The 22,733-nt window shown below is 54.9% G+C and overlaps 2 protein-coding genes across 2 annotated transcripts; one reads left to right on the top strand and one right to left on the bottom strand.

The window, feature by feature from the left end:
• Window positions 1-393: 393 nt before the first annotated feature.
• Window positions 394-4,420, top strand: MRPS25 (mitochondrial ribosomal protein S25). The gene is made up of 4 exons (XM_061572806.1): window positions 394-602; window positions 1,200-1,306; window positions 2,974-3,061; window positions 3,595-4,420. Exons 1-4 carry the CDS (start codon window positions 466-468, stop codon window positions 3,782-3,784), a joined length of 522 nt encoding a protein of 173 aa, XP_061428790.1. The 5' UTR covers window positions 394-465; the 3' UTR covers window positions 3,785-4,420.
• A 117-nt stretch (window positions 4,421-4,537) lies between these two features.
• RBSN (rabenosyn, RAB effector) lies at window positions 4,538-22,419 on the bottom strand. Its single transcript, XM_061572718.1, has 14 exons — window positions 22,101-22,419; window positions 19,801-20,025; window positions 19,172-19,315; window positions 17,810-17,910; window positions 16,748-16,793; window positions 16,320-16,481; window positions 15,525-15,811; window positions 14,576-14,646; window positions 14,229-14,315; window positions 13,963-14,065; window positions 13,315-13,419; window positions 12,118-12,429; window positions 11,258-11,638; window positions 4,538-10,510 (listed from the first exon to the last, which is right to left on the bottom strand). Exons 2-14 carry the CDS (start codon window positions 19,952-19,954, stop codon window positions 9,647-9,649), a joined length of 2,817 nt encoding a protein of 938 aa, XP_061428702.1. The 5' UTR covers window positions 19,955-20,025; window positions 22,101-22,419; the 3' UTR covers window positions 4,538-9,646.
• Window positions 22,420-22,733: the final 314 nt, after the last annotated feature.

Consider the following 22,733-nt stretch of genomic DNA (forward strand, 5'->3'; position numbering starts at 1 on the left):
AAGGCGTCGAGGCCGTCGTAAAAGCGGCGACGTAAAGTTTCTACCGTAAAGGCGTCGAGGCCGTCGTAAAAGCGGCGACGTAAAGTTGCCACCGTAAAGGCGTCGAGGCCGTCGTAAAAGCGGCGACGTAAAGTTTCTGCCGTAAAGGCATCGAGGCCGTCGTAAAAGCGGCGACGTAAAGTTGCCGTCGTAAAAGCGGCGACGTAAAGTTTTTACCGTAAAGGCGTCAAGGCCGTCGTAAAAGCGGCGACGTAAAGTTTCCGCCGTAAAGGTGTCGAGACTGTCGTAAAAGCGGCGACGTAAAGTTTCTGCCGTAAAGGCGTCCAGGCCGTCGTAAAAGCGGCGACGTAAAGTTTTCCGTCGTAAAAGCGGCGACGTAAAGTTTCTACCGTAAAGGCGTCGAGGCCGTCGTAAAAATCGACGCCGTAAAGCCAGTGGAGGCTGTGGTGGCCGTGGTGCGTCGCCATGCCGCTGATGAAAGGGCGCGCGGCGGTGCGCCGCACGCTCGACTACCTGCAGCGGGGCGACGTCATCTTCCGCAGCGCCGTCAAGATCATGGCCGTCAACTACAACACGAGCGGCACACGCAGCGACGGCACCAGGTGCGGTCCCCCGGCAAGCCGCCTGCGATGCCGCTTCGCTCGTGTTTAAGAGCTCTCGCTCTCTCTCCCTGGCGAGGGACCCGGAGCCCCCCACGTTCTGTGTGTCTCTCTCTCTCACACATGGAGACGTGGGGGGTGGGGGGTAGAGAAACGCGTGTCCGCAAACATTTGGTTTCAAATAAAAGCCCGACTGAATGTCGACACCGGTTCACGGGTTTGTGTTTTGTGTCTTGCCTTGCACCACCGCAACGACGGAGTGCCGGGGCGAGGCGGCGCGGCTGACGGGATGCGTCAAACCAACTCCGTGTTGTGGGGACGTGTTGGAGGAGGGGTGGGGTAAGGAGCTGCTGGATCGCGTGGTCCGGACGACACTCTCATTGGTCCCCGAGCTGTCACGTGCAGCGCGAGGCGCGTCGCGATTGGCTGGGGGCGGGGGGGGGCGACCTCGCGCGCACGTGCCGCGAACGAGAGTCAATGTCGGAGCGAACCCGAAGCGAGGTTCTCTCCACTGCTGGATGATGGGGTCAAGCTCTGCCCCCCGTCCCTCCACCTTCCCCCGCCGCCACTAACGCGGGTGTGCGCCCCCGTGCCCCGCAGGAAGTTCGTGTTCTTCACGGTGCCGCAAATCCAGTTCAAGAACCCGTGGGTGCAGATCGTGGCGTTCAAGAACGTGACCCCCTCGCCCTTCCTGCGCTTCTACCTGGGTGCGTGCACAGCGCCACCCGCTGACGAGAGCGGAGATCCCCACACTCGGGGCCACCAGTGGCTCTCAGTTGAAGGAAGAAAAAATTAACCCGTAAAAACAAAGTTTTTCACTCTAAATCCTTTATATGCGTGGCGGCTAGAGTCCTCTCGTCCTCTGGCTTGAGATGGCTGCCACCTATGGGTCAAATGATTGCCTGCCACCATTAAGCAATTGGTAATTAAATATAAAAAATAAATCCTAAAAAGTGTCAAGTTATGGGAAAAAAAATTCACAAAAACAAATTGTCACGCACAACGAGTCTGTGTGCAAAATGTCAGCTCGATTGGATCACGGGAAGTGGGTTGAAAAACGACTGAAAGATTGGCACGGTCGAAAGCAAGCAAGTGAAAATAAAGGATTTAAAAATCAATATTTTCTAAAACGCCACTTTTTTCAAATTTTCTTCCAATAAAATGTATCACGACGTTTCGACTGCAACACAAGCAAATCACCTGCTGATGATTGCTTGTGTTGCAGTCGAAACGTCGTGAGAATTTTTATTGTTTTATATTATTTAATCATTTCCCTTCTACGTGACTTTACCGAAAGAACCAAGAATATTAATCCCTGCAGTCACGAAAGCTTTAAATCAAAAACATATTTAAGTTCACAGTTCGGTGGGCTTTGCCTGGTAGGATGGGGATGGTTTAATTTTATTTGCATGGTTTTTTGTGGGGGGGGGGGGGGGGTGGTTTGTTTACCTTGTAAGTTGCACGACTGTCGTATTTTTGTTTTGTTGTGACGTTCTTACCCGCCCCGACTGGCCATTTGTGGAAAAGAAGAGCGTTTTAGCTTATCGGATTTCTCCAGTATAAATATTCAAATTCTGGCCCCTACTGGTCCTTCGTGCGGCCCCCAACAATACACAAATGTGAAAACATCCCGCAGTGCTGTCAAACCCATTGGTGTCAAATGTGTGGCTACATGTCACACTGACGGTGAAAGTGTCCCCTCTCTGGAAATGAGTGACGAACGCTGCGATCGGGCCTCCTTCATCGGCATCATTCACCCGTCGGCATCATTCACCCGTCGGCATCATTCACTCATCGGCCATGGTCAGGAGTCAGCGACCTGCTGCTCTGGAGCTGCGTGCGGCTCCTTGAGGACCGCTTCGTGACCTTATTCACGTGCGTTGAGGCTGCTGACATTTTTGTTTTTACCGAATTAGAAAAAGAATTGCTCATTGTTATTTTGGTTGCCGACCCTTTGGCGTTGCTGGATTAAGTCCTCCCCCAAGCCCTTCCCATCTTTCACGCTCCTTGAAATTTTTTTTTTTTAATTACGATTCCCGTTCGTTTACGGAGTCTAATGACTCTTTATCATGACGGGCCTACCAAGTTACCGCAGTAGGTGGCGATGTTGCTGCTGTGTCTGATCCCAATTGAGTCATTTGCAGGGACATGTTTGGCCAATACTCGGTACATGCAGAACTGGGGCATCGCTAGCATATAGTCAACAATATGATTTTTTTAAAAGCCATTGTACTGAGAAAAGCGGGGAGAGTTTGCATTCCGACAGCCCCATTATTGTCTCGTGGTTTGCCCACGGTCAGCTGCAGTTGAGAGTTGTGCACCGCTAACTGGGTTACGCTGGCTGTGGCGGTGTGGTTATGCGCGGTGCGAGCAGACACCGGGGAGCAGATCCTGGTGGACGTGGAGGACAAAACGAACCAGGAGATCACGGCGCACGTCAAGAAGCTCATGGGCAAGTCACCGTAAGTATCTCCTCTGTCCGACGGCCACGGTGATGACAATGATGGCGATTGAAAATTACGAGCACGATGCTGCCACTGCTGACAATTACGACGATGACGAAAGGACTGTACATGTATGACATCTCAATTTAAAGCTTTCGTGACTGCTGGGATTCATCTTCTTGGTTCTTTCGGTAAAATCACGTAGAAGGGAAATAATAAAATAATAAAAATTTTACATAATAAAATACAATTCTCACGACGTTTCGGCCACAACGCAAGCAGCCGTCCTCAGGTGAAGAACAGGTCTGTCGGAAAGACAGCGTCTGAATGTTTTATTTTTTATTATTTCCCTTCTACGTGACTTTACCGAAAGAACCAAGAAGATGTATGACATCACCAACGTGAACGCCACTGACCCAAAACACGACCAATGACCACGATGAACTTGGCGATTACGACGGTCGATGCTGATTGTAACGATGCTGATGATAACAATCACAAAGTAAATCACCAGTGTGACGATAACGATGACGAATGTTGTCACGCCACAGGGAGCAGTTGGCGGAGGACGAACGCGCGCGCCTCGTGCTGTCCAACCCCGCCAACTTTGGCCGCAACGATCGCTACGAGCGCAAGTGCCTGTGCGAGGTCGAAGGTCAGGTGCCCTGTCCGGCCATTGTGCCGCTGCCCAAGGAGATGCGCGGCAAATACCGCAACGCCAAAATGGAGGACACTGCGTAGACGACGGGTGGACGCCGGGGGCAGCAACAATGACCACGTGGGCACAGCGGCGATGTGGTGTGGGCGATGTCGGCGAAACTGGGTGGACGATGGCACCCCCCCTCTCCCCTGCCTCACTACTCGCTTCACGTGTGACCTGGCCCCTTTTGTCATTCCACTGCTGGATGATGGCCTCTCCACGCCCTGTGGGCCACGACGGGTTGCTTGACTGTACTTTACGCTGGTTGGTGAAGAGGCCCTTGCAGTGACGGGAGGAAAGATTGAATGCGGGAAACACGGCGGTTTTGCGAGGTAAAACAATCTTCCCCTCCAGTACCCGATTAGTGCAGCGAAGTTGCGTGCAGCAATGGATCGTTGTCGTTGATGGGCCCTCTTAAAAGTGGTCGTGAAATGAAGCCGTGGGTCGTATCCATCGCCCATTTGACTATCGGTTTCCCACCCCTCTTGCCCTAAACTCTCATCCCGGAATGAACGCCACTCTGAAATCTGTGCACTGCGCTGTACACGAGACGAATCGGAGCTGTGCGTCAGGTTTTTCATGTTTGTACTTTATGTTTATTGTGCAACGACATTAACCGTAACCGCTTCTGGAGAGCGTTTAATAAACAGATTGCCTGGGTTGGCGACACCGACAAATCATCGTCGTCTGTTCCCCACACAGCAAACACCACCCTGGTAGCGGCACCAACTCCAGGGCACCCAGTCAGTCGACTCGGTTATAATCCACACCGCAGCCAATGCCCCTTCAAAGTGAATTCGCTTAATTTGCAAACTTCTAGTTATGGGAATTTAAAAGCATTCGTTTTGATTGCCAAGCAACATCTCGATAGCACAGACTGAGGTGGCACACCATCCACCTACTGTGGACAAGAGGTGACCGAAGGGATCTCACGAGTCGTTCTGTGATGTTTACTTCAGAGGCCGTTATTCACAACGGGGGCGATGGTTGCACTGTTTTTACCTCGCGATTATGGTGTTGGTATTGCTCCACGAGGTGACGAATCCGTCGGCATCCCGCGCAGGGCAGCGGGTAACCCTGTTAAGAGCACGGCCCACAAAGCGGACACTATAGAGCAGAGGTCGCAAACGGGTTTTGATTCCTTATCCGTACGCGGCCGCACCAGGGTCGCAAACGGGTACCCTACCCAGCCGGGTACGGGTAGGGTATCGGGTACCCGATTGCGACCTCTGGGATGAAGCCATGTTGCAGGCACGGGTGGGTTGATTCTAGGAACTTGAATTGTGAGAAGAGACAAGACGTTGGGAAATGAGTGACAAACAGTTACCAGTGACTCACGGCCTACCCGTACCCAGCTGCACCAGGGTCGCAAACGGGTACCTGTACCCGGCCGGGTACGAGTAGCCGGGTATCGGGTACGAGTAGCCGGGTATCGGGTACCCGGTTGCGACCTCTGCTATAGAGCTACCTGAGATCCCTTCATGTGACGTTTGGTGCACACAGTAGGGGGCACACCGTCTTGATATGCAGAGTAATGTAACGTTACTTGGCCATCAAACCGTAAGCCTCAAGAGCTAGAATTCGCGCAAACTGATCGCGGAGCCAAATGTTCCGTCCGGGGCTTCAAACCCAGGATCCCGTTTGTGCCAGACTCAGCACTGACCTCCGAGCCACCCAACCGCCTCTGGTTTTTATAAAGTAGAAGAAACACAAACTCGCATCCTGGCACCGGCTGACGCCCAGCACGGCACAAAGAAATAACGTGGACGCCGCCTTTCCTTACTCCCGCCCTGTTTAATTGTGCAACTTTAGAGTGATTGACAGTGACGGTGGCTTCTGGAGGGAGGGGTTGTGGGTAAAGTGACATCATCATGAACGCAAAGCTCCCATCGCCGCTCGACAAGCCCAGAGCAGATGCCTCCCTTGTCGGTACCACCTATGGTGGCATCACTTTAGTGGCTCCGATTTCTACGCGATAACCAATGGCAATGAGCGAGTTCTTGTTGTACATGTCGCTTGTATTTTAGTCGGTGCGAGTAAAAGTATTGCTACCTTCAAACCCATTTCTGCTCTGGCCCATGGACGACACCCACGGGAGAAAGTTTCTAGAGGGGGAGGAACAACCTGCAGCGTCGGCACTAGGGCAAGACCAGACCTGGTTCGTAGCCGGGCAACGTCAATATATAAATTCGGTTATTCCTCTGGCAACGCATGCAAGTGTAAGAATTTGTAACGTGAGCTTTATGTAAATGATGTATTTAGAATAATGGAGCAAATCGACACAAGTGAAGCGTATTATTATGGGACGAATCGTGGCCCCACATCGCGACGATGCATCCGGTCATGCGCTGTTGTTCCGTGCCCAGGCAGGTTCTTGCGCTCACAGCGCATGCACCGAATCGCATCTGCAAGAACCAAGCGATTTTACGACTGACGAAGATTATACGCCAACAGAATTTGGAACAACGATGCGAGACGCAACGCTACGATACAAGGCAGTGCAAACGGGATGGAGAATCGAGTGTTGCGATCGTGACGACTCATTGAGTCGTGGTGGGAGAGAACAGCTGCCGCTCGGGGTCTTGGATTCTCAGCTGGGTGCGGCATGGCGGTGATGGGCAGATTCCACGACTCGCTTCCGCCCCCGGCGACGCAGCAGCAGCCGCCGCCTCTGTTGCCGTCCCGGTTAACGCTGCGGTTGCATGAACCGTAACGAGACTGCGCGCCGTCCGCTTCACAGTGGACGCTGTCGATGCCACGAAGCGCTTCGACGCCGCGAAGCGCTTCGACAGCCGTCGGCCACGCGTGGCCAGCGACACGGTCCAAATTAGCCACGTTTGAAAATTTACTCCTTAAATCACTTAAATCGGGAAACATGGCGGCGATCGTCTGGGCGACTCCTGGGTAACGTAATGAATCATAAACTTCACCTTCAAAATCCACGGGCGGCTCTGGGTCACAGAAACCAGCGTGGGCCCTCCCCGAACCACAACAGCAGCGGGCGGGCGGGGGTTCGCAGCGTACGACGTCCGTCGGCACGCACGCAGAGTTAGTGTTCGGAAACTAAATTAAATTCACAGGCAGCGTAATACTTTAGAGGCGACGCCTCGAACGGCGCTACGGAGCCGCGAGCGCAGCGTTAGTGTTACACGTTGGACTTGGTCTAACGAGGGGGGGGGGGGGGGGTCAACGCGTCAATAAAGGCAGCGGGCACTTGTGCGACGGACGCTTCTCGAGGGGTGGCACCGTTCGTTTACTATTCTGAACCCCCGCCGCCCACGTGCTAGCTGAAGCTGTTACTGACCGTGGGAGATCAGAACCCCGAATCTTAACCCCAATTCGGCTACCCCCAGGGTTAAAATAATATATTAGTATTCTGATCTCAGGGAGGGGGGAGTCATTGTCACAGTAAAGTTTGTACCCCGGGGTTCAAATGCCTATCGAATATTTTTTTTATTCAAGTAACTTACCGCTTTCCTCAATGCTATTTCATCCAATAGGAACCACGACTGGCCAATTCTAACACACTCTGTAAAGTAAGTTGCACTCATCATCAGCACCAGACAGCAGTACGTGCAAGCCGACAACCCACTACTGACGCTGCCTACCGCCCTCTGCGTGTTGTCGCCTAAAAGCGCGTCGAGTAGCGTTGCGATGATTACATCTGTGGGCAGAAACCTGGATGTGTGGCTCCAATCGCAGTAATCATCAGCCATGGTCAATCCACTTCTGGATGAAGGCCTCCTCAAGCTGTCACCACCTCTTACAAGCCTGCGATGTAACGGTCTGCGGAGCACCTGACCACACATTTACAGCAGTGTTGTGCTTACGACAACTGTGGAAAGGATCCTACCCGTTTAGCTTATTCCGGCTACGCTAATTTCACCGCGGTCCAAGCTGCGTTTAGTCAACATACAGGGCAGTGGTCACAATATGCACCGCGTGCTGTGCTGACACGCGGCTTCGCATCCCAGGCGTGCAATTGTTCGCACCGGCGTCTGGCGCCAAGCGCTACGGCATCAACCAGACCAAGACGGACTCGCCAGTCCCCGCGAACCACCACGGACCCACCTCCGCGATGACCGAGCTCTATATTTGTGCGCAAGCTCAGCCACGGCCCGCACATCGTTATCAATATTCCCAACGGTCACGCTATGCGCCAGAGGTCGCAACCGGGTACCCGATACCCGTACCCTACCCGATACCCGGCTACCCGTACCCGGCCAGGTACGGGTACGGGTAGCCGTTTGCGACCCTGGTGTGGCCGGGTACGGGCAGGCCGTGAGTCACTGGTGAGTAACCGTTTGTCACTCATTTAGGGTAGGGTACGTGTAAGGAATCAAAACCCGTTTGCGACCTCTGCTATGCGCGCTGGGACGACGATTCGGTCGCGTTGCTTAAATCGATCGTCATCGATGACTTCTTCGTGGCCACCCCAGGGCGGGAAATCCACTCCGAGCCACCACGCTAACCGTGAGTGGCAGAGTGGCACCTCCCGTCCACCGGCACACGACAGAAGCGACATTATTCCCCAAGTGTTTTCGTGTTATCGGATCAGTTGAGCAATGGAGCCGATAATCGGTAGTCACGGACTACTCTACGAATCGGAGGGCCCGGGTTAGTAATAACAAGGGAGCTGAACCATGGCGGGTCACGCAGACCGGCTCGTCGAACCCCAGTTCCCATCCCACTTCACAGAGCAGGTTTCCGACACTGCCCATCGTCGTCGTCATCAACTAGCGTGCAAAGCGGACGGGGATGACGGGCAACCGTGACATAATAAATGGTCGTTTGGAAGGCCGAGGCCCCAAATGCCCCTTCTTCTACGCTGGTGCGCCAACGCGCAGGCCTGTCGGCACGCGCCGTCTTCCCAACTGGCTATTTCCCAAGCCGAACCAGAACCAAACGAAGAAACTCTGACCTCACGGGAAGACGCCTGAAACTGCCTCGGGGCCCCAACATGGCCACGGTCCGGGCTGAGAGTTTTCGTCATTTCAAGCGAAGATGTCCAGTGGCTTCTGCGGTGGAAACGCAACCTGGCACCCTCCTGAGCCGCGCTGGGCTGGCTTCGGCACAGCTCCCCATGCAGCTCGGTTGTGCAGTGGAAGAGGTAAACGTTAATGGTGACTACTGGTGTAAACCTGACACTTCACTCTTCCCAGACGCTAACGGGGGAACATCCCACGTCGCCCAGTGCAGAATCGAGCCAACTCGCTGTGCTATGTGTAGAAAGCAGCCACTGACACCACGACAGGACGACTCTATCCGAGTCGGCCACTCGCAAAATATTTCCACATCTAGCATACCACACATCAAGGATTTACCACTCAAATGGCTGTGGTGGTTACCAGTCACGTGCCACCTACTCCAAGTCTCTACTAGCGACCCGGAAAATACTGAGCCCTGGCGATAACACACAACGGTAACGGATGGTACCAGACGGTAACATCACAATCGTTAACGTTACATTCCCGGCGTCAAATTGCCTAGCTTAGATGGGTTCCGCTCGATGGGAATGTTACGCCAACCCATGAAACAAGCCAGGCAATAAAGTCCAAAATGCCAGTCTAAAGCCAAACTTGGCATTCTCATATCGCAAAAAAAATAAACTTAGCCAAGCGCCTACCGCAATACAACCAGCGTCGTCTCCACTCCACCGAACCGGCCGGCGTGGCGGGATGCCAGCCGACATCTAGGCGCTAGAGTGGAAGGTGGCACCTTTCCCGCGGGCCGTGTGAGTGGAACACCAAAATGGCGATCGGACAGCCCCCCCCCCCCTCATCGGCGCCCCGGTCGGACGAACAACATTGGCCACCCGAGCGCACTGAAGCCCTTGACAGAAAATGATGGAAGCCGCCCGACCGGACGGGCGGTGGCTAGAACGGAGTGGCACTGTTGGTCGGTCAGGGCAGGGTCCCCCCCCGCGGCGCCGCCGATGGCATCCGGCGAGAGGAGAGAACCAGTGCCTGCTGGAGCTCGCGCAGGTTTTGCGTGAGCGCGGCCACCTCCTCGGAGCGCCCGCCGCGTTTGGCGTCAAAGATGAACGCCCGGATGTTGTCGATCTGCTGGCGCAGCAGCTCGGGGTCGATGGCGCCGACGTTACCAGCGCCATCATCACCATTGTCGTCCACCTCGAAGGGGTTGCTGCTGCTGCCGCCGCTGCTGGCGACTGGCTGGGCTCCACGTCGCCTCCCCAAGTTGTCCTGGTGGAAGGGGTTCGTGGCGTCGCCCGCGTCCTCCTCGAACGGGTTTGCCAGCGACGGTTTTGGGGTCTCGTCAGGACGACGCGAGCTCCGGCCGTTGGCACCGACCTCCTCCTCCTCCTCAAATGGGTTTCCGCTCCCATTGGGCGCCTCGTGCCGACTGGCGCCTGGTCTCTTCGGGGACGGCGTCTGGGCGAAGGGGTTCCCGTCCGGGGAGCCCCGAACCGGAATCGGTTCCGCCAATGACCCCCGCTTCCTCCTTCCGCTGCCGGCGACGCCGTCTGCCTCGTCCAACTCGAACGGGTTGAGCGAGGAGGGTTCAGGCGCTGGCAGTGAAGAGGCGGTGGCTTTCGCCGTGCGAGGGCCTGGCGGTACCGCCACTGCTGCCGCCGAGGAGGGGATGGAGGAGCCGGAGTTGGCGAGGGCGGCGCCGGCCCGGGGTCCTGCGTCGTGCGAGCTTGCGTGAACCTGGGCTGTCGTTTGCCACGGAACACCGATCACTCCGCTCTGCTGCTGATGCTGCTGCTGCTGCTGCCGTTTCGCCGGGTGTTGCGGTCTCGTCATCTGCCGGACAACATCACCATTGGCCAAGATCAGTCCACTGCTGGGTGAGTAAGAAGCATCGGTGCATATTCGACACTGGAGTAACACGGCAATACCCCAGTTCATGTCGGGGATGCGTTGCTGAAAGGTGCGACGACCAATATCGAAACGAAGTGAATCGAATGAATTTACGAGGTAAGTGGGGTTGAGGCAACGCAATTCAGGAGGTGGTATTCATAAAGTGACGACGTATTTGCTTAACGACGTAAAAGGGGGAGACGTAAATCGGGGTACGACTGTCAGACGCGGAGATATTTCCTGTTTTAGGTTTCATGGTCTTCTTCCCAATTGCGTTTTCAGCGTTATGTTGTAATCTATCAACTGGTGGGTGAAAGTCTCGTAGCATCCACAAACCGTCGCTGCACGCGACCTAATTTCATCGCTCCGTCTCACGTTTGGACGTCCTCTAGGCCGTGTTGTTTCCCTCGGCTGCCAATCCATCGTGAATCTCGACCGCCGTCTTACCGTTCCTTCGAGCGATGATGCATCCTGGCAATGCGGCAATATTGACTGTTGGACTGCACTTCTATGCTCCCCACCTTCAACTTTGCACCGAGCACAGCATGTGGAGTCCCTTATCCAGCAGTGGACTGACAAGACGCCAACACAAGTTGTTAGGCAGTCGTGATTTTTCTCCGTTTACCCCGGCTCACACAAGTCAAGTGCAAGAGAGACCCGCACAGAGAGGTAGCCCACGCGACAGGGTACCTTGGTCGGCGACGAGAGGTCATGCCAAGGGCCGCCGGGCGGCGACGGTCGTTCCGGCTGTCCCCGGACCATGGGCTCCGGCTGTGCGGCTTCCGGCTTCGGCGACGGTGACGGTGCCAGGGCTGTGGCGGTGGCACCATCCCCACGCGATCTTACGGACAACCCTTTTGTGGGGTCGTGCTCCTGCGACCTTGCGGGCGACCCCATCGTGGGGTCGTGTCCCTGCGACCTCGCTGGTGACCCCATCGTGGGGTCGTGCTCCTGCGACCTCGCTGGTGACCCCGCGGGGCTGTCACGGTGGCTGCGCTCCCGGAGGAGGTGGAGCTGGCGAGCCTGGAACTCCTCGTCCTCTTCCGCCTGCAGGGCCACCCGCTGCGCCAGCTGATGAAGAAAGCGCACACAGCGTCGGGGGATCTTAACAGCGAGCATCAGCTCTGTACGTCCGTGTGTCCGTCACAAGATTATCCGTTGTGAACAGAATTACAGGGAGAGGTTCCATTGCTGCGAGGCACTCAACCGAGAGCAAAAAGGACACGGGATCAAAGTGTTGCGCAAAATGTAGGAGGCAAAAACCAGGGCGATAAGAAACTATTGGAAAATACGCGATCGCATTTTGTTCTGAAAGTTCTGCCGCCGAGGACAAATGCGGAAGTGGAGTTACATCATCCATGCGTACACATTAAAAACAAAGTCAATAGCTGGCCAGATGCCCAGGGCATCAGAGGATGTCTCCGTCTTAGAAAGTCGCCGGTCGCTTTGACTAAACTTCACCGCTAGGGGAACCCAAAAAGTCACTCAAATCTAGCGGCAACATCGCCGCGTTGGCAGTACGGCGTGGGCGCGTTGGGTGGAGCCCGCACCTCCATCTGCTGCGCGTCGTACTCCTGCTGCAGCTGCTGCAGGTTCTCACGCAGCGTGCGCGCCTCGTCCACGCGCCCCGCCGCCACCGCCTGCCGCACGTAGTTGCGGATGTTGCCGATCTGCTGCAGCAGCGGGTCGTCCAACTCGCCGATGGGGCCACCGTGCCCTTCCACGCCTGACGCCGGCACGCCGCTCTCGGGCAGCCACCCGGTAGCGCTGTCCACCGCCGGCCGTTGGTGCCGGGGCGGCTGCTGCTGCTGCTGGCGCTGCTGCTGCTGCTGCTGGCGCTGCTGCTGGGAGTCGAGCGAAGTCTGTGTTCGGAATGGAGACGCACGCGGTTCGTACGTCACCGTGCGGGTCTCAAGATGGTCAGGCTACGTGACGATGGCAGGTGAAGAAAAATGCGATGTTGATCGTTCCCTTGAGGTTAATTACGAGGAAAGTTCCAGATCAGGGGGTGGGGTGGAGCAGTGATCTGAGCACTGCGCAATGAACCCAGTCGTGTACGAGTGACTTTGACTTTGTCGCGTCTGTTTTCATGCGCGTGTCTGTGTCCGCATTTGCCTCTGTGCATTTATCTGTCCACACACTTGTCCCCCCCGTGTGTGCACGTGTCCAGGTCCGTGTGCGGATGTGGATCTGCCCGTGTGCGTGCGTGGACGCGTCTGTCCGTGTGCGTGTGCGTCTGCCCACGTGTATCCACACATATACACGCGTCTGTGTGCTTTTGCGTCCATGCACATCTATCCACATGCAAGCATCTGCCTGTGGAGGCGTGCGCACACACCTGTACGCACGCACGTGTACCTGTGCATCTCTGTCCTGTGCACGCGTGCCTGCTTGTGCGTGTGTCTGCGTGCGTGTGTCTGTGTGCGTGCCTGCCTGTGCGCGTGTCTGCGTGCGCGTGTGTCTGCGTGCGCGTGTGTCTGCGTGCGTGTGTCTGCGTGCGTTTGTCTGCGTGCGCGTGTCTGCGTGCGCGTGTCTGCGTGCGCGTGCCTGCCTGCGCACGTGCCTGCGTGCGCACGTGTCTGCGTGCTTGTCTGCGTGCGCACGTGTCTGCGTGCGCACGTGTCTGCGTGCGCACGTGTCTGCGTGCGCACGTGTCTGCGTGCGTGTGTCTGCGTGCGTGTGTCTGCGTGCGTGTGTCTGCGTGCGTGTGTCTGTGTGCGTGTCTGCGTGTGTCTGCGTGCGCTCGCCTGTCTCTCCTGCATGACGCGGCTCTCCGCCTCACGCCTCCGCCCCTCCTTCAGCTCCTCGTAGCGATCGGCCGTCGGCAGCGACTGCAGCCCCAGCAGCTTCTCCTGCGGCGTGCGCGCGACACCCGCGACCGGTCAACTCCCCACAGCACCGGCTCACGGTGCAACCCTCACCCCACCCCCCCCCCCCCAGCGACTCCCCTCCGCAGTTCTGGTGCCAATCCGGCAGCTACGAGGCAGCCAAAGGCAGCGCCAGTGGAGGGGGGGCAGGGGGGCGAGTGCCCCGCAAATTGGTAGACTCGGGAAGGGCAAAAATAGACTTCAGCCCCCTCCTGACCCCCCCAACACAACTCCTTGGGGACAGGGAAGTGCAAGCCAAGGTACGCATTATCAACTCGCTCTGTACCGTTAATATCTGCAGTACACCGCAAATGCATTGTACATTACTAGACGCTGAGTAACAGCCACATGATGGAACACGCCCAACAGGGGATATATTCATCCTGGCGATGGAGCGACGAAATCGACTCATGTGCAGCGGTGGATAGATCATGGAGTACGATGATGATGTTGGGGATAATGATGACGACGACGTCCCGCAGATGACAGGACAGCAGCAGCTAGCGGAGGCAGCAGAAGTTTCCGCACCTGCACGAAGAGGCTCACGCTGTAGCGAATCATCTTCTGCAGCTTCAGTGCCTTGGCATGAGGGGGTGGGTCATCCTTGACACCCAGGTTCAGGATCTTCTTGCTGTACAGAAAGTGGGGGGAGGGGCGCACAGAGGGGGATTAGAGGGGAGAGAGGCCACAGCCAGCGGGGACGGATCTCGGCGCGCGTGTAACGATGGATCGGTTCACGGAGCCAACTTGTTCGAACGCTAACGAACCGATTAACCTCTGACCCCAGCGCTCACCTGATGACATCCACCAGCTCGTACAGCTTCATCAGCTCCATGCGCATCGCATTGCCTTGGTCCAGGGTGTAGGTCGTCTCGCCGGCGCTGCAACAACAACTCACCTCCGATTAGCACGGTTGGCTACGTACGGTGCGAAAGAAGTTCAACACACGTACAGCGGAGGTGGGAGGATGAGGGGCGGTCAGGGTAGGGGAGAGGGCAGCACGAGTGTAGTGGGTCAGGATCGTCAACATTTGGTGTGCGGCAATGGGTGGTCACGCACGACGGATCGTCGAACGCTGCGATGAATTGTCACGATCGGAGTGGGCGGGAGCGTCACTACTCAGTGCTGTGGCGCCACTCACTTCAGGGAGTCGGCCATCCTGCCGTACTCGGGCGCCAGCTGCTCCACCTTCACCATGTTCTGATGCAGCTTCTGAAGGATTAAGGTGGGCAGTGCGAGCAGAACGTTAGAGATTAAAAACGGACCACTGAGCCTATGGGTCTATATGTGAGTCTATGGGTGGGTCAATAACACATTCCTGCGGAGGGAGCTGGTAGGAACGTTGGGTTGCTCGGTCAATGGCCAGGGTCAACGGCGGCGTGGTATATTCCGCAAATATGCCCGACTGTGAGGGCGGGCACAAGCCGGCGTGAGTAGGTTAAACGTTGAGTTTTATAAGGGCACCACGGGGTGACCAGCCCCTCCCCACCCAGCCCCACCCCCCACCCAGCCCCACTCTCCCCACCCAGCCCCTCCCCACCCAGCCCCTCCCCACCCAACCCCACCCAGCCCCTCCCCACCCTCCCCTCCCCACCCAGCCCCTCCCTGCACGACGGACGGACACAATAATCCCCTGTGGGCTAGTGTAACCAGGAGGTTCCTACCAGTATCAAAGGGTATCTATGCAAGTCTATAGGTCTCTGACAACCTAGTTTCATCACAACAAAGTCTATGCAAGTCTATGGATCTCCATGCAAGTCTATGTGTCTCAATGTATGTCACTGGTGACCAGGCTGAGACCACCAACTTTCAACCACTGAAAACCCGGTTTAATCACAACCAAGTCTACGTAAGTCTATGAGTCTCCATGTGAGGCTATGCAAGTCCATGACCCTCGGTGTGATTCCATGCATCTCCAAGCACGTCTCTTGTACTCCATGCGAGTCAATGGCGATAAGGCTGATACACACTCCCTACGCTAGAGAACCCGGAATAACCACGGTTCCACCCCGTGATCTCAGCAGCGCCAGCTCCGCATCTCCACATCCCGACCCTCTCATCGTCAGCGCCCCTCCTGCCGGCACCCGCACCTCATAGAGCGCCACGATGGCCGGCTGCCGGTGCTGCTCGTCCATCTGGTGCTCGTGCCGCACCAGCGCCTCGCGGCAGTGCCGGCAGCACCGCACCCGCTCGTCGTCCTTGTCCTCCAGGAGCAACGAACCCACGCTGCTGGTGCTGCCGCGCCGCCGGTGCCCGCCGCCCTCGCCGGGCCGGCCAGCTGCCCTGGCACCGGCGGCGCTGCCACCGGACCAGGCCGTGGGCAGAGACGCGGATGATCCGGCCAAGCTCGATACGCGGTTGGCGCTGGTCAGCTTGTCTGCGTCGCACAGAGGGGAGGATCGCAGTCAAGTTTAGGGTCGCTCATCGCCATCGTCTATATGTTGCGGGATGAAACCATGCCGGTCTCTCATGGTCGCGCTGTTACTCGTCAGTAAATAGTAAAGTGGGTCCTGCGGTTTTGCCTACAGCGCACTTTTCACAAACACGACAGCACAATTAATGATCACAATTCCATTAGTCGGTCAAATATTTTGTCATTTTGTTCAACAAGGCTTGTTTTGTTCCTCTCTATAGTCTGTCTCATCTGTACAGATGCGTTCACGAAATGCAACACTCGCACATTGTTAGCAGATCATTCGAATCCATTACAACCATTAATTCTGACTCAATTCAATTTTAAGAATTATATCACGAGCAAAAGAGGAGACTTTAATCGACGCATAATTACGCACCTCGGACCACCTGACCGCCCGAATTACATTGTCCTTTAAACTCAAGCTAGCGCTGCGCAGCCGGTGCCTTGCAGCCAGCAGAGTGGGACGCACCGGCGAAGGCGATGGTGAGGAAGTGCGTGCAGCGCTTGCACATGATGGAGCCGCAGAGCCGGCAGTGGTGGCGGCGGCTCGTCACCGAAAACCCGCGGCCGCAGTCGGGGCAGCACGGCACGTCCTCGTCGCTCACCCACGTCACCACCGACCGCTCCAGCACTACCGCCGTGTGTGAAGAGGGGGGTGGGATAGGGCAGTGGAGACAGCACAGCAGAGAGAGGTCCCTGGGTGAATAACTGGCACGAGTAAATATTTTTCGCTATTCGAACGCAGCGACATTTCGTGCAGAAAAATTTCAAGGAAAGCGGAGGCTTAAATTTCGATTTAAAGCTTTCGTGACTGCAGGGATTCATCTTCTTGGTTCTTTCGGTAAAGTCAGGTAGAAGGGAAATAAGAAAGTAAGAAGATGAAAGCGGAGGCCTCACCTTTCCTCTTGGCCGGGTCGGTGTTCATGCGATCAAACGACGTCAGCTGAGAAAGCGGAGACAACACAGTGGGAAACATGCTCAGCGAGACATTGCTGCTCCACTCAGCTTGAACTTTCGTCAGCGTGGGCTCTCACACCGAGACAGGGTTCATGTGTATGAACGTATGTGCCTCCCCTGCGTCTTCACAGCACTGTGAAAGATTACGGCGGAGATTTTGATTTTACAAAAAATTACCGGATCACCCGTTCACCAAATCACCTGAAATGCGGCAAATCTCAGAAGCTAAGCTGATTTAAGCCTGGATAGTTCTTGGAATGGCGACCACCAACCACAAAACAGGTGGTTGTAGGCTGCTGCATGGCTACATTCTGGCAGACAATGCGCCACACGGGGGTCCGAGGTCCACATCTCTTATATCTATGAGATTGTTTTGGCAGTATCAAGAATGATGAGAAAATAAGAATAGGCTTTACCCTTTCTGGAAATAAAACAGGTGTTAAGAAGGCTGTCTCTGGTGTAGGCTAATCAGTTTCAAAGACAATGGATATATTATCAGAGCAAGTATGTGTGACTAATGCAGACTTGATGCCTTGCAATAGGTATCTATTTAGTTTTCGATTTAAAGCTTCTTTCGTGACTGCAGAGATTCATCTTCTTGGTTCTTTCGGTAAAGTCACGTAGAATGTAAATAATAAAAATAAAACAATAAAATAATTCTCACGACGTTTCGGCCACAACGCAAGCAGCCGTCCTCAGGTGGAGAACAGGTCTGTCGAGAAGACAGAGTCGTGAGAATTAGTTTTGTATGTTTTATTTTTATTATTTTATTATTTACATTCTACGTGACTTTATCTATTTAGTGTTTAAACAACATAACACCTGTTTTATTGCCAAGCCTAGTCCACATCTCTTGCTCTTTGTATTTGGCCTCTACCTGCAGGGCGACGGACTCCCCGCGTCGTGCCGGGCAGTGGCTTAACACAAGTGGCTCTGCATGTCCACGTTTAGATGTTGCGGCTTTACGTGTGGAGAGAGAGAAACCACGAAGGGTGGACTCACCTTCTCTAGGCGGATGAGCAGCCTGTTCATCTCGATGACGGAGCGGTCAATGCGAGCCGCCCTCACCCTCTTAAAGTCGTCCAAGTGACTTCGTTCCAAACCTAAAAAACAAACATCAGCTCTGCTCGGTGACACGAGACGCACGCACGAGCAGAACCATCAGCCGCACGTGTCCATGTAGCCACTGAACCTCATGGGAGGGTCACGGGGCGAGGACAAGGGTTCAATCCAGCCGGGCAAGTTCAGGTCAGCGACCTGTAAAATATTTCCACACCCGGTAGATATGAACCCATAGGCTTACAAAGGACCCAGACTTACTTGGGCTAAATAACCTTATAAAGGATCCACACACTTGCATAGCACCCACAGACTTACATGTGTAGAGGTGATACGCGCTGGGATTAAGGATCGTATGCACAGTGCGTGATGATTGGCTGTGTAGGTGGTGACGCGCGCTGACGGTGGAGGATCAGGGGTCAGCGTGGGGTCGTGGGTTACGGGGTACCGATTGGCTGTGGGCGGTGACGCGCTGAGAGGGAGTGATCAGGTGGCAGCGCAGTGTGATTGGTGGAGTAATGTTAACACGCGCTGGGGAAAGCGGATCGTAGAGAGAGTGCGTCGTGATTGGGTCATTAAGGAACGACGCTCACGTCGACGCCGCATCAGCTCCGTCCCTCGTGAGCAGGGGCTATAAAAGGGGATGCACACAGGCGTAAGGGCAGTGTGTAACCAGCGAAGAAGGAAGACGGGGATGAAGACCTAGAGCCCTGCGGTACCTAGCCCCGCTGTCCTAAGGGGACCGGGACTCTGTGTAACCCAGAGGCGAGTGTAGTGGGTGTAGCCATAGGTCTACACGAGCCGAATGTACTATGTGTAGCCAGGGCATAGGGCTTACACGAGTCGAGTGTATTGGGTAGCCAGAGGCATAGGGCTTACACGAGTCGAGTATATTGTGTGTAGCCAGAGGCATAGGGTCTACACGAGTCAAGTGTATCGGGTGTAGCCAGAGGCCTAGAGCTTACACGAGATTAGTGGAGTGTGTCGGAGGAAGAAGAGAGACCACACGTTGTATTGTGATACCTAAAGGATTTAATAAAAGTGTGTTACCCGTCAAGAAGTTCCTGCCGTCAATTCCCATACTTCACATGGGACCAGGGATTAGGTCCAGCAAAGTCGACGAGCTGGAAAGCATATCCGCAATCGGCACACCACATCCACCATACCTCTCATTGTGGCTGTGGTAACTACTAGTTGTGGGCCACCTACTCCAGTCGACCAATGACCCAAATGTATTCAGTGAAAACAAATTCAGGCCGAGGGTACGAGAGTTCGTCTGACCCGGTCCGACCCGGTCCCACCTACCGGGTTCCTGGGGCTCCCACATCCACGTGTCAATGCCTCCCGTCGTCACCACCGCTGCCGCCACCGAGTCAGCTGCTCCATCTGTGCCCGGGTCCACCCTCTCGTCCCTCTTCAGGAGCTTGCTCTTGGCCCTGCCGAGGAGATCTAAACACACGCGCCACCAGGCACATGTGAGGGCAAATCCACGGTGTATGGGGCATGTCCGTGGTGCAGTGGACACGTGCGGAGTGGTAGCGAGGGCGGGGGCGTAGTCTGTGGGGCATGTCCATGGTGCAGTGGGCACGTGTGGAGTGGTAGCGAGGGCAGGCACGTAGTCTGTGGGGCACGTCCGTGGTGCAATGGGCACGTGTGGAGTGGTAGCGAGGGTGAGTGCACAGTCTGTAGGGCATGTGCGGGGTGCAGTGGCCACGTGCGGAGTGGTAGCGGGGGCGGGTGTGCAGTTTATGGGGCATGTCCGTGGTGCAGTGGGCACGTGCGGTGTCGTAGCGAGGACGGGCGCGTAGTCTGTGGGGCACGTCCATCGTGCAGTGGGAACGTGCGGCGTGGTAGCGAGGGCGAGTGCACAGTCTGTGGGGCACGTCCGTGGTGCAGTGGGCACGTGCGGTGTCGTAGCGAGGGCGGGCGCGCACTCTTGATGTGGTGCACCACGTGGCGGTCGTCCTCCGAGTGCGCGTCCTCGTAGTGCGCCTGCAGCTGGTACACGGAGGGGAAGTCGCGCACACACATGGGGCACAGGAAGCCCTCCCGGATCTCGGGCCCCGTGTCTCCGTCCGTGTCCCCCATCTCACGGCCGGTAGAGGTGGATCCTCTCTCCTTGCCGGGGGGCACCAGGTGCTAGCCGGCAGCAGACGGACCTGCGGGGTTGAGATGGGAAATCTTTAGTTGTGATGGCAAGTTGAAGCCTGCCAGTCTACGTTTGTGTTTGAAAACTGGATTGGCAGAGGCCTTCATCCAGCAGTGGATTGTCCGTGGCTGATGATGACGTGAAATTCAATGTTTCATCAACAGCCATAGGATCAGTTGTCAAAGTCTAAAATCAACAAGCACTACTTGTAAGGGATCAGTCAAGTCTACACTTGAGTTTCGTGCCGACTGATTAGTAAGCAACCCGTCAGCACTATAGTAGGTAAATAGTAATTAGTTTAACACGTAGCAGGCTTTCACGACCAATATTCATAATCAACGTTTTTGAGTTAGATCGCGTTATTTATAAATGTGTCGTAACCCTCCACCACCCGACACGGCCAATCAGCAAAAAAAAAAGTGTTACGTCGACAAAAGACAAAATAGTTCACTGACATTTTTTTTACTGATTGGCCGTGTCGGGTGGTGGAGGGTTACGACACATTTATAAATAACGCAATCTAACCCAAAAACGTTGTTTATGAATAAATATAATTATTAAGCACGGAATGTGGCGAGTAAGCTATTAGGAAGCACTACTGCCGTCAAACACAGCGGTGCGTTATCAGCAAACACGACAGCTATCCGGCTGATGAGTGGACGGCTGACTGTAGAGAGGATAGTAAGTGCTCTACAGTAAGCACGGGAACTCTGTCGGGATGGTGTCTAGGGGATTGTGCGATGGTTAAGGAGTTGGTAGGAGCGAGTGCAGAATAGAGTGGAGGGGAGAGTGGGGGTCGTGGAGTGAGTGGGGTCGAGTGAGTGCGGGGTAGTAGTAGAGTGAGTGGTAGTGGTAGTAGAGTAGTAGTAGAGTGGTAGTAGAGTGAGTGATTGAGTGGTAGTGGTGAGTGAGTGGTAGTGGTAGAGTAGTAGTAGTATAGTGTGGTAGTAGAGTGAGTGGTAGTGGTAGTAGAGTAGTAGTAGTAGAGTGGTAGTAGAGTGAGTGATTGAGTGGTAGTGGTGAGTGAGTGGTAGTGGTAGAGTAGTAGTAGTAGAGTGGTAGTAGAGTGAGTGATTGAGTGGTAGTGGTGAGTGAGTGGTAGTGGTAGAGTAGTAGTATAGTGTGGTAGTAGAGTGAGTGGTAGTGGTAGTAGAGTAGTAGTATAGTAGTGTAGATGAGTGATTGAGTGGTAGTGGTGAGTGAGTAGTAGAGTAGAAGTAGTATAGTAGTGGTAGTAGAGTGGTAGTAGTAAAGTAGTAGTAGAGTGGTAGTAGTAGAGTGAGGTAGTGGTAGTAGAGTGGTAGTAGTAATAGTAGTGTAGTAGAGTGAGTGAGTGGTAGTAGAGTAGTAGTAGTAGAGCGGTAGTAGTAGTGTAGTAGTAGTAGAGTGAGTGGTAGTGGTAGTATAGTAGTGTAGTAGTAGAGTAGTAATAGTAGTGTAGTAATAGTAGTATAGTAGTAGTATAGTAGTAGAGTAGTGGTAGTATAGTAGAGTGAGTGGTAGTACTGAGTGAGTAGTAGTAGTGTAGTAGTAGAGTAGTAGTGTAGTAGAGTAGTATAGTAGTAGTGTAGTAGTGGAGTAGTAATAGTAGTGTAGTAGAGTGAGTGAGTGGTAGTAGAGTAGTAGTAGTAGAGCGGTAGTAGTAGTGTAGTAGTAGTAGAGTGAGTGGTAGTATAGTAGTGTAGTAGTAGAGTAGTAATAGTAGTGTAGTAATAGTAGTATAGTAGTAGTATAGTAGTAGAGTAGTGGTAGTAGTGGTAGTATAGTAGAGTGAGTGGTAGTACTGAGTGAGTAGTAGTAGTGTAGTAGTAGAGTAGTAGTGTAGTAGAGTAGTATAGTAGTAGTGTAGTAGTGGAGTAGTAATAGTAGTGTAGTAGAGTGAGTGAGTGGTAGTAGAGTAGTAGTAGAGCGGTAGTAGTAGTATAGTAGTAGAGTGAGTGGTAGTAGTGGTAGTATAGTAGAGTGAGTGGTAGTACTGAGTGAGTAGTAGTAGTGTAGTAGAGTAGTATAGTAGTAGTGTAGTAGTGGAGTAGTAATAGTAGTAGTGTAGTAGAGTGAGTGAGTGGTAGTACTGAGTGAGGTAACCTGCTGCTCCCTCTGCTTTGATTTCGTGAGGCGGCGGCGGCGTCGCCCTCTCCGCCCTCGCGCCACCGCCCAGCGCCACGCTCTGTGGACCCAGCACCGCAGCCACTGCCACCACCACCAGCAGCAGCAGCAGCAGCGTGTGTGGCTGCCTCGCTACCCCCCCTCCTCCTACACTCCCAGACTGACGGTCGCCTCTACGGTCGCCACGATCCCCTCTGTTGTGGTTCCACACCACGGAGCTCGCGACACTTCTCTGGCCGTGGGGGGGCGGGGCCCGAGTCCCCCCCTTAGTGTCGGCGCGTCCGATTGGATCCCCGCACTCGGCCAATCACGGCGAGGAAGGGGCAGAGGTGGTTGTGGGTGGGGGGGGTTGGGGGTTTTGGGTGGAGGCGGTTGTGGGTGGGGGGTGGATGGGGGGGTGGGGGGGGTGGCGGTTGTGGGTGGGTGGTTGTGGGTGGGGGCTTATGGGTGGGGGGGGTTGTAGATGGGGGGGGCGGTTGTAGGTTGGGGGGGTTGTGGGTGGGGGGGGGGGTCGTTTTACCCCCGGCGCTTGTGAATGCAACAAATCGGACAGCCAGACCCAATAGTCGATGGGTGATGATCTTGCCTGTAAATGGTTCCTCGCGGGATCGT

The sequence above is a fragment of the Lethenteron reissneri genome, chromosome 51 (genome assembly GCF_015708825.2).
Source record: "Lethenteron reissneri isolate LAM-NWPU_2019-01 chromosome 51, ASM1570882v1, whole genome shotgun sequence".
Taxonomy (NCBI): Eukaryota; Metazoa; Chordata; class Hyperoartia; order Petromyzontiformes; family Petromyzontidae; genus Lethenteron; species Lethenteron reissneri.